The sequence below is a fragment of the Pangasianodon hypophthalmus genome, chromosome 2, assembly GCF_027358585.1.
Source record: "Pangasianodon hypophthalmus isolate fPanHyp1 chromosome 2, fPanHyp1.pri, whole genome shotgun sequence".
Taxonomy (NCBI): Eukaryota; Metazoa; Chordata; class Actinopteri; order Siluriformes; family Pangasiidae; genus Pangasianodon; species Pangasianodon hypophthalmus.
The window spans coordinates 25986113-26004706 of record NC_069711.1 but is presented as its reverse complement, the minus strand read 5'-3'; the positions used below and the strand labels follow the sequence as shown (position 1 = coordinate 26004706).

General features: G+C 39.4%; 1 protein-coding gene across 7 annotated transcripts in view; it reads right to left on the bottom strand.

Moving 5' to 3' along the window:
- Positions 1-18594, bottom strand: part of caskb (calcium/calmodulin-dependent serine protein kinase b) — a 115188-nt gene that overhangs the window by 69638 nt on the left and 26956 nt on the right. For all 7 annotated transcript variants that reach the window (XM_026933425.3, XM_026933428.3, XM_026933430.3 and 4 more), the window contains exon 2: positions 2485-2597. In XM_026933425.3, the coding sequence (XP_026789226.1) occupies positions 2485-2597 (113 nt within the window). The remainder of the gene's footprint in view (positions 1-2484; positions 2598-18594) is intronic.

Sequence of the window (18594 nt, the reverse complement as noted above, 5' to 3'; positions counted from 1 at the left end):
GGACCTTCCTAATAGCAACATTCCACTTTTTAATGCCAGGAAAACCACAGCATGCACTGTTTTGAATACATCTTTCACACACACACACACACACACACACACACACAGTCACGCAGATATACTCAGCATGTAATTCTAGAGTGGCATCATACCAGTGACAAGCAATCCATTTAAGGCTATGGCCACAAAATAAATTTAGCCTAGAGTGGTGTTTTTTGTCCACAGCAAAACACAGATGATAGGAAAGTGTCCATACTGAACTTACACAGATTTCTCACACTACCTGAACCTGAAACTTCACGATATTTACCCATTTTCATTGGTTTGATGTGACATGTTCCAGCAAAAACAGATAAGACTGGAATGCAGCTTCGATATCAGAGGTGTCAAACTCAAATTCTTCGAGACTGACTTGAACAGAGCAGACAGCAAAGCAGACAGCATTTCAGCACTGCAAGATGTGAGCCCATTTGCGCAGTACAGTGGCATATACAGAACTCAGGCAGTAATTACATTACACATCCGGTGTGAATTCTAGATAGGTAACAGTGGGTACTATGGGCTGTTTCAATATTATTTTTCACACCAAATGAAACAAGGCACTGAGCTGTGTTTGGCTCACAGGTGTTTGTTTTGACACCTGTTTTCTACATTATACACAGCTCTTTTCAAATGTAAACATACTGTTTCAGTGTGATGGCAGCCAAAATCCAGAAAAATGTATGCAATATTCAAAGGTATCCATATTAGTGTTCAATGAAGTTGATGCTAATGATAAATTTAAATTCCAACAGATAATGGCAAAGGTCCATATTGAGTTAAGCACACATTGGCATTAATAGCAAAATTGTGTACATTGATATTCAGACCATTAGAATTATCTTCAGGCTTAAGCCATGCTCAGAAAGTTAATTGTGCAGGGAGGAGTTTGCCCAAAGCAGAGGCTCATCTTAGTTATCTTCTGTTCAGGCAGGTGGTGAGCTGAGTCTTGCTATCTGTCTTAGGCCCCATCCAAACTGTGGCAGGTGGGGGTGTGGTTTAATGGGAGTCTGCAGAGGGAGTGTGGGGAATGAGAAAATTAATGTGCCAAAATTCGCTTTAAACAGAGATTTAAATCATCAGGCCATCATCAGGCCAACCATTACCTTGACCAGGATAAAGCAGTACCTGAAGATGAATGCATGAATGAATAAATGAACCTTTTGCCTTGTTGTTTTTTTCCCCATTTGGACAGATACATTTACAAAAACTTTTGAAAACAAAGGTGTAGAACCTACGTTTTCAAAAATATCTGTATACATGTGGACGGGCCCTTAGTTTTTAAGTTGATCTGTCCCTCACTAGAAACTGAAGAACAACTGGCTCATACTGTACATACTTTTTTGTGATTGCAATTTGTAATTGGCGATTGTTGGCATAATGAAGTTTTGCACATTTTTTATTATCATCAGCTACTAAACATTGTCTTTTTTCCCCTCTTAGACGGCAAAAACTGTCAAGATTTTCTCTGCTTAGACACACAAGCAATCTGGTTTAGATGCCTTGCTATGCAACGATATATGCAACATCATTATGCCTACTATGTAACGCGAAGGGTCGTCTCACTACACTCTGCACTGTACACACTCATACCCACAATCAATTTAATACTTACTCATAATGGAACAGTTTTAGCTCATGACTAAAAGCTGTTGTCTCAGGCTTGTCACATATTCTTTCAGAATAGCACAGACTGGGTTTCATCCTTCTTGCCGTCTCTGTGTTGGCCTGTGCCCACCAGGCACACACACTCACAGATGGCAGTGTGCTGTGGCCAAAACCCAGAGAAGTGCCAAACCAGCAGGATAATGCCCAGGATACCATGGCACACATACTTACACACATGCATGAGCTGCATGTCTGATCTGAATGTTATCGATACTGTGATATTTTGTGTTTTTATCTATTTTTGCAATCAAGAAGCATGGAGAACTCATCAAAAAGAGATAGATATGGCATGTAAAGCAAGCACAGCAGAAGACGTGGACATGTATTTTATGCACATCTAAAGGAGTGGATTCAAACACTTGTTAAAATGGAAGCATATCTGTTGTGTATGACTTGTTCCATTATTGGTCGTAAAATGTATCGGGCAATTATGACTTGTTTTTTTTTTTTTTTACTTATGTTACATTTGAGTAAAGTTTAAAATAAATTGTACATGTAAGAGTAGTTTTGTCTTTTTGTAGATGTGTCCTTTTAATAATACCCAAAATAAATAAAGAAATGTTACATTTCTCCTGAAGTTATGCAATAAGCAGTTGCATGTATTCTACTATTGACATTACACTTTACACAATAGTACTTTTGTTGTTTAAGTGGAGAATTACTAAAATTATTGTTATCTATTAAACAAAAAAGCAAAATTTCACATCATTCTGTCTTCACAGTATCCAACCAAGTTTCAGAGTACCCAGGATGTGTGTGTTTCCTATATCAACTCACCTTCTGTACTGAGCCCAGGGCTGGAGGTGAAACTGGCCACATCCACAATCTTCACAGCAAACTGCTGTCCTGTGTCCCGGTTAATGCATCTGCGCACCACACTAAATGGCCCCCTGGGAAACACAGACATGGAGAATTAGGGACTGTTGGGCTAAACGACAAACTGCAACAGCATGTCAGGAAAATCTGTAAAAACCTGCATGCTGGCAAATACACCGCAATCTCTGCTCAAGTCAAATCACATTTTATTGTCAACCAGCCCATACACATGTATACAGTGTGCCAGTGCAACACATGAAAAACATGAAAAACAGACACAAGACTAAACAAACTGTAAACAGTAGTGTGACATATGCTAAGATAAGAGCAATGTACAGTGGATATAAAAAGTCTACACACCCCTGTTAAAATAGCAGGTTTTTGTAATGTAAAACAAAAGATAAATCATGTCAGAACTTTTTCCACCCTCAATATGAAAATACAACATATAAATATTAAGTGAAAAACAATCAAAAACATTTTAGGGAAAAATAGGAAGGAAAAAAAAACTTACAATAGGCTAGTTGCATAAGTGTGTTTTGTCAGTAATTTAATCCTTCGCCATGGACACACTGTTCGAAATATCAAAAATCCATTCGCAATTTAGCATCCTCAATGTCTTGGCATGATGTTGACCAAGGTTAGTGACAATCATGTGATTCCCCACGTGCACTTTTCACAAATTCCAAAATGGCCAACTTCCTACTGGACGGAGCTAATGACTGTCAGTATGAAAGTTGTTTGGGTTGATGAGAACAATGTGTGTACTGAGTTTCGTACATATACGTACAAGTATGTATAGTATATGAACCAAGTTTATGTACAGTGTAAAAGGGGGCGCTGCAGAGCCCCCCACCACGCCCACGTGCTTCCCTTTGCTCAGGTCTAATGGCCGACGACTTTGATGTGTGTGGCAAATTTCATGAGTTTTTGAGCTTGTCAAGGACCCCAAAAGCCCGCGAAACCTTGAAAAAATAAATAAATAAAATATAGCTGCAAGCAGAGATGACAGGCCCTATGGTGCCAGGTGTATGAAAACAATGCATAGTGAAGCAAGCGCTGTAGAGTAACTTGTTTTGCGCTGTTGTAATAGGTTAAGGCCTAAGGCTTTACAACAGCCTCCATGTCCAAACATACAGCTAATATTTGGTGAGATAATGCATGAAGAACACAAGAGATATATGTTGTAATCCTTACTAGCCATTAATTAATTGTAGTGAAGTAATGCGTAGTGGGCACATGCATTTAAGGGGGTGTAAGATAGCTCTGTTTATATGCCTTTCTCCTAGTTTGTGATTTGATTTGAATCACAATATAACAGCTATGCAAAGGTTAAGTGTAATTATAACTATATAGTAGATGTCTTTTCAAAAAAAGATCGCTTTTAAAAAAATCCACATTAAATCCAAAATGACCTACTTCCTGTTGGGCGGAGTTAATGACTGTCATTTTGAAAGTTGTCCAGCTTGATGAGAACAATACATGTAAAACTGACCCCACCACTTTAGTCAAAAAGGGCCGCTACAGAGCGCTCGTATCTTAGGCTTTGCCTACGCCTAACGGCCGACAACTCTGACGGGAGTGCTGAATTTCATTAAATTTTAAGCATGCTAAAAGCCTCAAAAACACCAGAAAAGAGTATTAATATTTGATGCATTACCATGGCAACACTATTTAAGATATCAAAAATCCTTCCACAATTTTACATTTTACCATGTCTTGACATTATTCTGATCAAGCTTGAGGTGATTTGGGTAAATATTAGAGGATTATTGCAAAGTCTGTTGTAAGTCACACACTTCCTGCTTCCAGTTGTTGGCGCTATGACTGTGACTCAAAATAGCCACATCCGTGTGATCAGCCCCCAGTATCAAACGTACAGCCCACGTTTCATCTAAATCACTCAATGCACTCAGAAGATAAGAGACACTTTCCCATTTTTCACCATAAAATTATTGCCTCACCATGGCAAAAACGTTTGAGATATCAAAAATCCATTCGCAATTTAGCATCCTCAATGTCTTGGCATAATGTTGACCAAGGTCAGTGACAATCATGTGTTTCCCCTAGGAGGAGTATTTAAAAGTTCACCACATGCAATTTTCACAAATTCCAAAATGGCCGACTTCCGGCTGGACGGAGCTAATGATTGTCAGTGCGAAAGTTGTTCGGGGAGATGACAACAATGTGTGTACTGAGTTTCATACACAGACGTACAAGTATGTATGATATATGCACCAAGTTTATGTACTGTGTAATAGGCGGCGCTGCTAGGCCACCCCACCACAACCATGGTTCCAATGGTTCCCTTTGCCTGGGAAAACCCCCAAAAGCCCCCGAAACCTTGAAAAAAATAGTAATAATAATAATAATAATAATAATAATAACAATAATAACCTTTAGGAAGACAATAGGGCCCTGCGCACTTTCAGTGCTTGGGCCCTAATAATAATAATAATAATAATAATAATAATAATAATAATATTAATAATAATATTAATGATAATATTATAGTGCACGCTTTTAGTGCTTGGGCCCTAACAAGGCCCTGACCAGTGGATGTCACTCTGTAGTATGGATGCGCATTCTTGTTCTGTGAGCATGTGTGTGTATTCACGTGTGTGGAGCCTGCCAAAGAAGTGACACCTCTGGGCCTTAACCACAAAGTGCCATGGCATGCAATACTGACACCACCAACTCTGTGCTCACAGCCACACAGCCCACATAATTACAGAACAGGAATGCAGGCCTATAAATGGCCAAAGGTAAATATGTGCCTCCAGAAAATACAGTGCCTCCAGAAAGTGTTACTGTGCTACATCAAATTTAAGTATATTACAATTAGATTTTTTTTGTGCCCCATTTGAAGTGACTCTATAAAAACAAAAATTAAATAAATTATTTAGATATCCTCAGAATTATTTAAAAATAAAAAAATCTACACAAATGATAAGTATTCACCCCCCCAGAGCTGATATTTCTTGCATTGTCCTTTTGCTGCAATTACAGATTTGAGTTGTCTCAGATATGTCTCTATGTATTGGCAGACTCCCTTGACTCCAATATCCCCAGAAAAAAATGGCCTTTTCCACTCCGTTCAGTTTACTCCAATTTGTCAACAACGTTTCAACATCTCATCAACAGAATATTCTGCCCCCGTACAGTGTCCATGCTGATGCTTATTTAAATAACATCACATTTATAGTAATGATCGGCAGCTTCATTTACAACATCTGAGAGCTGTCCTGAGGTCCTTGCAACAGGCAGGACTCACAGAATATCCAAAGAAGTGAGCAATTGGACAGGTGGAAGTACTATATCTGGGCTTCCACTTGGGCCATAAGCAGGTGTGTCTCCAAATTGATAAGGCCACAGCGATTGCAGCGGCCCACGATCCAAGACCAAAATGGGGGTGAGGCAGTTCCTGGGACTGTTTGGCTATTATTGTAGGTTTATCTGGAAGAAGGTACAGGACCATCCGTGCCACCAGCAGACACTGCAACAGTTTCTTCCCTGATGCAGTCATATTACTCAACACTCTGCTGCCTCCCAACGCTCACCTGAGCTAGTCAAACACCTAACCCAGTACGACTCAAAAACATTGCATACCAGCACCTTGCAGAGCTGCATCAATCACTATTATTATGGAACTCATTTTTTGCTGCCAATACTGCTGCTATACCTATTTCTGCTACACTACAAAATAGTCTACAGTTTACAGCCCATGTTCTGTGTATTTACTGTCCTGTGAATCTATTGTTCTTCTCTGTGTATTTATTATTTATCATCCTGCACTCATCTCACACTATTGTGTAGTGCACTTTATGTAGTCTAGTGTGCTGTTCTGTGTTGCACCATGGTCCTGGAGAAATGACATTTCGTTCTGATATACACTAGCTCTATATAGAAATTACAATAAAAACCACTTGACTTGCTGACTGACTTCACTAAAACGGGAGTGCCAGATCAGGTCCAGGGGACGAAGCTGTGCAAGTAGGCTTTTTGTCAGGTAAAAGTGGTTTTGTGTGGAAGGACTGCTGTTGCATTCTCCTGACTATTATCTCCCTTGTTCTGCAGACTGTCAGACAAAGGGCTGGAGGCCATTTTGTCCCAGGTGGTTGGGGGGGAGCATCTTGTGTTGTACATCAGCTGGAACCTCTCAGTGAGGGAGATTAAGTACAGCACAATCGAGAAGGAGTGTCTGGCCATTAAGTGGGTATTCCTCACCCTTCAGTACTACCTACTTGGGCACCCCTTTTACCCTCTGTTTCAATTATGACCCCCTCTCTAGTGCTCCACTGCATGAAGGATGCCAACGTATGGATCACTTGTTGGTATCTGGCACTAGAGAACACCGTAAACCAGAGAGAGAGGGGGACAGAGCAGACAGAGGTTGGAGTGTGAGCTTGGAAAGTGTTGATGAACTTGAGTGAGGCGGAAACCCCGAAATATTGGGACAGTGTTTTATTTATTTATTTTTTTCTCACTAGGTGTTGAAAGTGCACTGAAAAGTGCTAGTCGTAAAAATAAAGTGAGCCCAAAACTCTGTCAAAGTCTTCTGAGTCCTTCTTTCCACCCACCTTTAAACACACCGGATTCTGCAGAGTCACTTCAAAAGGAGCAGAAAAAAAATCCCATCCTGATATACTTAAATTTGATGTTGCAAGCAGGTGAATACTTTCTGGAAGCACCACATGAACATCATATACAGAACACATACATACCGATTAAATAAAAACCTTACATAATCTGTTAATGAATTTCAAGCTTAGGTTAGAGTTTAGATAGAAATACATGCCGAGATGAAAATAAGGAGTAGCGAGACAGACAAAGAGAGGAAGAGAAGGAAAACCAGTCACACACTCACAAATTTGCTCTTCAGGCCTCAAAAACAGAGTCGAATCAAAAGACAAAATAAAATAAATAAATGGAGACTGAGAGATGTCTTTTTCTGTAGCAAAGGCTCAAATCCAGAGCTGCTCTCCATAATACAAATGACAGAGTACATTGATTGTTTTAGCACAGACTAATTGTGGACCAGACCCAGAAATAATCTTGTTAGAAATCTTTCATATTCATTAAGTATTTATGAATGCAAGTTGTTCATGACTCCTAATAACTTCATACACCTGTGCAAGACTGAATGTGCTGTAGATCAAAGCTGTGAATAATACTGCACCTTAGATAGATATACACACCAGATTACAATGCTGGAACTTATTTACATTATCATCAGGAGACTGTGCCATAGCCCACAGAGCCTGCTCTCTGGGTGGGTGAATGGCTTTACTCTCTGACAGTAGCCAATCAATGGTGCTTGTCAGTTCATTTATACACTAACATTTATACAGTTAGTGCTTTCATCCAAATATGTTCAACTGCCCAGCGGTGTTGTATAACATTGAATAACATAAGTTGAATAACATAAGGTGCCGATTATTAACTGGCAAATAAAATTAAAATAAAACAGAAACACATGAAAAAGAGTCTTAGAATACAGCAGATCTGACAATCCTTAGTCCCGCCCTTTTGCAAATCGCTTGTCTAATGCCCATCATAGTTTCTGCTGATCAAACTGTCCAATTCTCATTAACATCAAAGTTATTTGTAAAGTGTTCGATTTGAAACCACTCTAATATAAATAGTTAATTGATGTTAATCATATACTTGTCTAATATCAGGTAAGTCAAACATACACTATGTGGCCAAATGTTTGTGGACACTTGACCATAATACCCATATGTGGCCATTTTCCAAACTGCTGCCACAATTTTGCAAAGAGGATGTCTCTGTATGCTATAGTATTACTGTTTTCTGTCAATGAAACAAAGGGGTCGAGCTCAAACCTATTCCAGTATGACAATGCCCCTGTGCACAAACCAAGGTCCATAAAGTCATGGTTTCCCAAGGCTGGAGTGGAAAAACTCCAGTGGTCTGCACAGAACCCACTAAACACCTTTGGGATGAACTGGAATGCCAAGTGCACCTCAAGCTTCCTCACCTGACATCAGTGGCTGACCTCACTAATGCTCTTGTGGATGAATCGGCAAATGCCAGCAAACCATGTACCAAAATCTAGTGGAGGTTATAATAATAATAATTAAAAAAAATAAATTTAAAAAAAAAGGGCGGGGTGGATAAATCTGAAATGGGATGTTCAAAAAGCACATACAGGTGTGATAGTCATGTGTTCACAAACGTTTGGCCATAAAGTATACAATAAAAGATTATCTTATTATAATATCAAAATTAAATATGGGCATGTTATAGTAGACTATTTGGTTTTGTAATAAAGAAATGGCACAATAATTAACATTTGGTCTGCATTTTCATGAACAATGACAGCATGCTGATTATAGAGAATTCATGGACATTTTAGCAGCATAATGGACACTTACGCTGACTAGTAGCGACAACGATAAACTAATTTGTCTGCAATTAATGCAAACATCTGTGCAATCTTGAGCAGAAGCCACATTTTTAAATTTCTTTATATAAAAAGTGATAATCTTAAAGCTCACAGCTGCCTACTAAAATTCTCTTTTATCACCATCTTTACTGCTGCAAAATTGCTAATGACAAAAGTAAGTCCATTAATTTACCCTTGTTTTGCCTTAATTTTTAATGTTAAACATTTCTAATGTTTCAGGGTTCAAGCATGTGAATCCCTGTGGCCATGCAGCAAAGTGACTTGCAAATCCTGCAGTTCCTAGAAATTACGCATCGTCCATATAGTCAAATGCAATGTATTCCTGTGGGGAATAAACCATGAACCCAGCAGTTTTGCAATGTTATTAGCCATCATTCGCCTCAGCTCTGTCCAGCTTCTGTAAACAAAAGAAATGCGAAACAGAAAGCAATGTAGATGCACTGAAAATGGACAAGAAGCAGCCAGGTAAAGGGAAAGGGCACGAAAAAAAAAAGCCCTCCAAGAGGATACTGCAAATGCAGTAAAACATTATTTATTTTATTTATGAAGTAACTTCAAGTGTAAGGAAGGTTTGATTTCCAAGCACATCTAACTAGGCTGTATAAACCACGGTATCACAGTACTGCTATTAGACTACAGAGGTGAACAAATCTTTGTTATAATTTGTTCTGAAAGTCAATGGATATTTCTCAGTGAAGCTTCTAAGAAACATCACTATAAAAATGAAGCCTTTTCATAAGCTTTAAGCACTGTCAAGTCCACATATAGCCTACGGCTTTTTACCTAGCAACAGTAAATTCATGGAAACTGAAAGTAGTAGCCAACATTGATGGTCAGTGACTAGCTAGCTAGTTAGCAGTTAGCCAGCTGTGACAATAGGTAGGCCTAAACAAACAGCCAAGAAACAGGAACAGTACAAATAAACAAACAAACAAAAAAATAAATAAATCCATCCATCCATTTTCTGTACAACTTCTCCTACACACGGTCGCAGGGAGCAGGGCACGAAACAGGGAACACCCTGGACAGGGGGCCGGCCAATGCAGGGCACAATCACTCACACACATTCACATACTACGGACAATTTGGAAATGCCAATCAGCATACAATGCATGTCTTTGGCCTGGTGGAGGAAACCGGAGTACCTGGAGGAAACCCCCGAAGCACGGGGAGAACATGCGAACTCCATGCACAAAGGGCAGAGGTGAGATTCGAACCCCCAACCCTGGAGGTGCAAACGTGCTAACCTCTAAGCCAATTAATTAATTTATTTATTAAAGCTATTTGTCACAAAGGCCAGTTTCAATATTTCAATATTAATATAGTGATCGTGCACTAAAGAAATGGCATGATTCGATTTAGCATTGTAGCTACATGTACGGGTCTTTTAGAAAATTACTTTTAATACGCCCACCCATTTGTGAAACTGAAGGTATCACTTTCACAACATTTGTTTTATTGCTGTTAAAAGTAATGCAACTCATGCTTTTACTCTGAGATACACTCACCAACCAAATTATTAGGAACCCCATTCTATAACCAGGTAAAACTGTGCATTCAAGGATGCATTTCTGCTCACAACTCTTCACAACTATAAAGTGTGGTCATACCCCGGTTAATATTACCTGAAGCAACTGACTGTGCTTCATGACACTTCATGATTTTATTCAATGAGCTGCTGCCTCCTGAAAGGCTGATTAAACATTTACATGAATAAGCATGTGTACAGGACTTCTTAATAAATTGGTTTTTGGGTGGCCTGGGTGGGTGTGAGACTCCCAGCCTGAATTTTTGTCCCAGTCCTGCCATGTGCTCCACCATTCAATCATTTGGAATAGTCCACTTAATGCAGTCACGCAACTTAAAGAGAATACAGATAAAGGTAATTGAAATCATATCAATCATATCATATCAAAGATACTTTCAATACTCTTTCTGGCCACCTCACACTGTTCATAACATCCATATTCTACCCAGGAGCCACGTGCAAAACGGTTTCCTCTTTACTGGAGCTGACAATGTAAACACAAAACTGCAAATATATCACTAAATTTCTAAATCTATCAGCAGTTTTTACTCTTGCATGAGAGCCATGATTTCTTATGACAACATACATCTATATTTAGAATTTCAACTAGACTGTATCATGGTTGGGAGGCCTATAGATTTCAGTTAAAATGCGTCTTAGGTCCTACATAGAATTAATACCTGTGGCACCATTTAGGCGTAGTGCTGCATCTGAGACTAGTCAAAGGTAGGTGTACAGTGAAAAGTCTTGTCTAGTTTCCGAGGTGAAAATAAAAACATTGATACAATGGTGCATCTAATATACAGGCTACACGACCAGCAGGCTTTCAGGCATGAAAGATTAATGAGAGCCTGCGCCACTCCTCTGGATATACAGTATATATAGAGATAGAGAACTTATTGAAAGATTTCATTTTGGGCAGAGTTGAATTGTTGGAATTAATTGACGAGTTATCACCACAGTTGCAACATGTAATGGATAGGATAGCGCTGTCCCTCCTGTCTTTTCTACTGGCACTAAACTGCACATGCACACTGGGGTGGTTGCTGGTTGGTGGCTGAACTTACTGCTTGGGGAAAGAGAAGCCCTACCCCTGCGCTCCTCCTGAGGAGTTTTGCTCCATTTATCCTTTCAGTGTGCCAGGGGTTCAATGGCCAGGTGAGTTAGAAAGAGCTTTCATTTCCTGATATTTACGTCTAGATGTGTTAAACGACTTAGAACATGGCACCTTTTGTTTGAAACAACCCATTTTTTCAAGTAATCAAAAATGCTGGAACATGTGACACATGTCTGACAGTTGTTTCTTGTTGCCCTGTTAGATTGACCGTTTAAACAATTAATAGCTCTGAATGTCTACTCTTGGTTTGAGCCCTGGGTTTTGCCTGTGAAGACTGTATTTGTTGTTAAAAAAGATAAAGGCCTCATCACAGCACAGAGAAAGCGCTGGTTAAAATGGTAAATGACCTACTACTGGCCTAAGATCAGGGTTCTATCTACCTTCTTGTGTTCCCTGAACTTAATGCAGCTTCTGACACCAGTGATCATACTATCATACTATCCTTAGTCTATCCTTGATAGACTAGAAAATGTTGCTGGAGTTAAGGGAATGGCCCATACTAAGGTAAAGTTTAGTGTTCTGCAAGGTTCTGTTTTAGGCCCACTGCATTTTTCTTTATATATACTACTATAATACTACTATATAATACTAAAATCATTCGTAAACATAATAATAGCTTCCATTATTATGCTGATGACACACAGTTTTTTGTTTCAGCAAAGCCAGGTGAGAGACATCAGGTTAATAAAGTTGAGGAATGCATAAAGAACATTAGACACTGGATGCTTAGTAATTTCCTTCTACTTACATCTGACAAGACAGAAGTACTTCTACTAGGACCATAAGCAGCTAGAACTAAGCTTTCTGTATCTCTGGATTGACTCCAGTCTTTCATTTGAAGCTCACACAGATAATATTTCTGGGATAGCTTTCTTTAATCTCAGAAATATTGCCAAGATAAGAAATATAATGTCACTACACGATGCAGAAAAATTAGTTCATGCTTTTGTTACCTCTAGGTTGGATTACTCTAATGCCTTACTGTCTGGATGTTCCAGTAGGTGCATAAACATCCTCCATTTAGTACAGAATGCAGCAGCGAGAGTCCTTACTAGAACCAGAAGATATGACCACATCTCCCTTATCTTACCCACGCCGCACTGGCTCCCAATCAAATTTCGCACTGCTTATAAAATATTACTATTCACCTATCAAGCACTGAATGGTCTTGTGCCGCAGTACCTGAGCGAACTTCTGGTGTTTTATGATCTACGCCTACATGACTCAAAAGTTGCAGCCTATTTGTTGGTACCTCGAATAGTGAAGGCTACAGCAGGGGGCAGAGCTTTCTCTTACAAAGCCACGGAACAGCCTTCCAATTAGTGTTCAAGATTCAGACACAAGTCTCAGTGTTTAAGTCTAGGCTGAAAACATATTTGTTTAGTCAAGCCTTTTGCGAATAGTTTTTTTCTTACGTAAAGGAGCAGATCTAGACTTTATGTGAAATCTATAATGAATTTCCTGGTTACACAATTGCACTTTTTGACCATGTAGTACACAGTTATAGAAGGGAATTATTTATAGCTGCCCTATCCGTTGTCACTCAGATGAGGATGGGTTCCCTTTTGAGACTGGTTGCTTTCAATGTTTCTTACTCATATCGTCTCAGGGAGTTTTTGCTTGGCACCGTCACCCCTGGCTTGCTCATTAGGGATGAATTTATAAATTTAAAATTTATATCCTGAATTTATATATTTCTGTAAAGCTGCTTTGTGACAATGTCCATTATTAAAAGTGCTATACAAACAAAATTGAATTGAATAAAAAAAAAATGAAGACCAGACAGCTGTCTGTGTGAGAAAAGCAAGCCATTTTGAAGTTCAAGAAAGAGAGAAAATCAATCAGAGCCATTGCACAAGCAAAGGGCATATCCAATACAAGAATTTGAAATGTCCTGAAAAAGAAAGAAACCACTAGTGTACTAACAATCAGACATGGAACAGGTCAGCCAAGGAAAACAGCAGTTGATGACAGACATTGGGAGCTCTGTGAAGAAAAACCCAAAAACAACAGTCAGTGACAACAACAACCACCACAGGGCAGGGGTGAAGGTATCACAATCCACCGTTTGAAGATGATTTCGAGAGCAGAAAGATAGAGGCCATACAAGAAGATGCCAACCACTCATCGGCAGCACGGATCAGAAGGCCACATTGGAATTCAAAAAGAAAAACAGAGATGTTCCACAAAAATTCTGGAACCAAGATTAACCTCTACCAAAGTGATGAAAAGGCCAAAGTATGGAGAAAGAAAGGATCTGCTCCTGATCCATAACATACAAGCTCAACAGTCATGGATGGTGGAGGTAGTGTCATGCAGCAGAATGAATTCAGAAGTCTACAGAAACATCCTGTCTGCCAATTTACTGAGAAATGCATCCACACTAATTGCGAAAAACTTCATCATGCAGCAAGACAACTACCTAAAACACACTGTGAACACAGGATCACCAAAACTGGACAGCTGAAGACTGGAAAACATAGTCTGGTCTCATGAATCTTGATTTCTTCTGAGGCACACAGAGAGTGGGGTCAAAATTTGGCACCAACAGCATCAATCCATGGACCCAACCTGCCTTGTGTCAACAGTCCAGGCTGGTGGAGGTGGTGTAATGATGTTCTTGGTACACTATAGGTCAGTTAATACCAATCAATAATCTCTTGAATGCCACAGCCTATTTGAGTATTGTTGCTGACCATCAATTGGCCATCCTTTCATGGCCAATTTACCCATCTCCTAATGGATACTTCCAGCATGATAATGCACCATGCCACAAAGCAAAGGTTGTCTGAACCTGGTTTCGTGAACAAGACAATGAGTTCAGTGTTCTTCAGTGGCCTTCCAGTCACCAGATCTGAATCCAATAGAGCATGAAAGTGCACCTGAAAAATCTGTGATGCAATCATGTCAACATGGACCAGTATCTCAAAGGACTGTTTCAAACATGTTGTGAAATCCATGCTATGAAGATTTGAGGCTGTTCTGAGAGCAAAGGGAGGCCCTACCCAGTATTAATATAGTGTTCCTAATAAAGTGTTTGGTGAGTGTACTGTGGTAGACATCTGAAATAACAGTGACATCTGGACCTGACTGTAGCTCTACACTAACTGTTCGAATAGATTTCTGAGTTTTACTTGCTGCTTCTTTTTGCAAGATTGTGAGAAATCATGGGGAAAAAACAGCAAGTATGTGGGTCTTCCTCGAACTGTTGCCACAAAGATGGAATCACACATGTCCAGAATGTCTTTGTATGCTGCAGCATTACAATTTATACTAAAATACCCTTAAAATATATTCTGAAGCTTCCTACTGAAGAAAAAAAAACGATTTAATTAGACTGAGCTGTGATCTTGACCCTGTTTGTATCATTTGCAAAATCTCATCAGTTCATCAGCTGGATTCAATGACAATAATTAGATAGAAATCCTACAAACATTCAACCACTTGTTCTTGAGATATCACGGATGCGCAGACAACCTGAAAACATAATGCCTCCACCACTTAATGATGGATGCATAAAAATTAAAACTAAACAAAACAAAAAAGGATTTATAAGCTCAGCATCATCAATCAGTTACAATACATCTTGAAATGTTCTGCGTGCACGTCTTCACGTTATAGCCATGCACTTCTCCACATTATAGTCACGCAATGATCTTTTAAAATATTTTCCAAGATAGCTTCTACAGTATATCACATTGACTACTGAATATATGACAGTTTGATTTGATTTTCCTGATGTATATGTAATTTTTTTGAATGGTGTAACATTTGACCCTTAAGATGTGCTTTGACCAGTAACAACTGTGCATTGCGAGTACAGTTGTAAATGGGTCTCCTTGTGGTTCAGTGAAATTGCACGGTTTCTGAAATACTCAAACCAGCCCGTCTAGCACCAACAACCATACTAATTTCAAAAAGTCTCTGAGACATTTTACCTCATTCTGATGTTTGTTGTTAGCATAAACTGAAGCGCTTGACCTGTTTCTGGATTTTATGTGTGGCACTATTGCCACATGATTGGCTATTTGGATAATTACATGAAGGTAATTACATGAAAGTCTACAGGTATTCCTATTAAAGTGGCTGGTGAGTATATAAATAAAATATATTGGAACACCCATCCACTCTTGCCCTCCACCTGGTATATTTGATCTGTGGGAAACACTGGAATACATATGAAAGAACACATAAATGCATGTCCATTAGAGGCTCAGAGAGTATGAAATATGCAAGAGGTGTGGACTGAGCTAAATAAAGAGACATTGAATTTAGTGTCAGCTTTCATGTTTTAAATCATGGATGAGCTGCATCTACACTGATTGCTTTGAGGGGCTATTTGTGATGATAAATCAAATCTAGCATAACTGCAACTAAACCCTTTTACAGCAAGGTTTATCTCACCATCCTTACACTGCTCCTCAGAGAACACCAAAAACTGTTATAGTTACATGTACAATCTTTGTGAACACATGCAACCAGGAAAAAAAATTAACACAGTTTAACACGTTAGATATATACACTCCATTTTGTGTTTCATTCAAGTATGTGGAGCCACTACTGTTTCTCCACATGGAAGCTCAACTAGCACACATAATTTAGAATTCCTTTTGTACTTTTAGACTGGGAGTGTAAAATAAGAATGATAAAGCATCTGCATTACAGGACTCAAATCTGATCCAATTCAATGAACAGCTGGTTTTGAAAGAGTAAGAAAGACTGGTCCTGTCAAAAATGATTGGGCTGCAGGTTTTGGGAAGCCTGGACACAGAGTAGTCTTGGGATGAATGACAACAGTATCGGGACTCGCTGATAGATTCCAACTATAAAGATGCCTATGAGTTTGGCATTTTAAAATATCTATGGGAAAACATGGTGTCTGCAGCTTTAAGATTGACAAAAATACATGGTGTTGTGTCTTATATTAACTGTTTCCTTTAACCTATTTTTTTGTCTTGTATGAACCTTAGTAGCCTGTTGTCTGACTTCAGAGCAGAGCAACAAAACAAATCTTTTTCTAATGCATCTTTGCTTCCATTGCCTGTGCTTACCAAACAGATGAAGCCATCAGCATCTTTGCTCACAAAACATGAAGGGAGATTTAAATTAAGAAAATTAAAGTTTAAACCACTAGGCAAAAAAAAAAAAATAGGCCAAGCCCAAAATGGAAAAATATTAAGCTTCTAAAGTTCTTAACAACAAATCATTGGTCAGGAAATTACCAAGAATTAAACAAATAGATGAAGTAACTTAGTATGGGGTAGCTTTTCCCTTTGGTCTCTTTAAATGTTTAAGCCTTGTGGGAAAACTTGCAGACAGCTTTTTACAGAAAGAAGAGTCAATATTGTTCCATTCAATGCTGATGGCTTCAAACAGTTAGTGAGTAGCTGAAAATGCTTCCAAGTTAGTTTGTGTTTAACGTGACACTAAATATTCTCTATAGGGTTCAAATCTGGACTCTGACCTGGCCAAAACTTGAGCCTGATGGGCTTGTTCTCAAGCCACTTTTTGGTGGTCTTTGCAGTGTGGGCAGGAGCCCAAATAATGTCTGGTCATTTCTCTTCAGAAAACAACTTGTCTATTGTGGGAAGCAAGTGTTTCTGCAATATTCTCCTGTATTCCAAAGCATTAATTGACTTTTCACAGTGAAGCAGCTCACCAGTACCAGCAGCTGAAAAGGCTCCCCACACTATGACACCTCTGCCTCCATGCTTCATGGTGGCAGTGATGCATTCACTACTGTATTTCTCACCAGATCCTCAAAGACACCTCTCTAGAGCATCAGCATGCAACTCAAATCGTGATTCATCACGCCACACAGTGCTGCTGAACTTATCTGAATCAAACTTTGTGGTTACTGTTTACATCCCATCAGCAACTGATGCAGAAGCAGAATGTGACGTCATGCACTTAGCTATGGCAAGACTCCAAACTCAGCATCTACTGCATGTACTTCATCTGCTCTGCCCCCACTGGGAAGGTCTGACCACAACCTGGTTCTGCTGAAACCCACATACCAGCATATTGTTCTAAGGCAGTCTCTGACAAAGACAACCATAAGTAGATGGTCACAAGAGGCAGAGGAGGTTCTGCAGATCTGCTTTGAGACCACAGACTGCAAAGTGTTATGTGAACCAGCTGGGGAAGACATTAATAACATGATAGACTGCATAACAGACTACATCTATTTCTGACACGACAGTTCCAGTCAGGAGGTTGCGTTGTTTTTCTAATAACAAACCCTGGATCTCAAAGGACCTGAAGGAACTTCTGAATAAAAAGAAGTAGGCTTTCAGGCAGAAGGACAAGGAACAGACAAGGAGGGTGCAGAAGGATTTGAAGGTGAGACTGAGGGAGAACAAAGAAGCCTACAGAAGGAAGCTGGAGGGCAGGCTTCAGCAGAACAATGCAAAGTAGGTGTGGGCTGGCATGAAGCAGCTCACCAGCTTCAAAGCAAAACTCAACCTGTGGGGGACAGTCTAGAAAGAGCTAACGAGCTGAATTTGTTCTTTTGTTCTTCAATAGGTTTAGCACGACGCCCTCCCCAGATCTCCTCCATTCCATCACCACCACTCTTCCCCAACTCCCCCAAGATCAAACATCTTTTCCCACCCTGTCACCAACACCAATTCTCCTCTGCTCATCTCCCAACCATTCACCCCCTCATCCCACAGCCTTCTTCAGAGGACTCGCACATCTACCTTCCCCATTTACCCCAACGGCCATTCTCAAGGGACTCAACCCCTTATATATATATATATATATATATATATATATATATATATATATATATATATATATATATATATACATACACACACACACAGTCAGGTCCATAAATATTGGGACAGTGACGGTTTTGGTAATTTTGCCTCTGTACACCACCACAGTGGATTTGAAATGAAGCAGTCAAGATGTGACTGAAGCGTAGACTTTCAGCTTTAATTCAAGGGGTTTAACAAAAATACTGCATTAACCATTTAGGAATTACAGCCA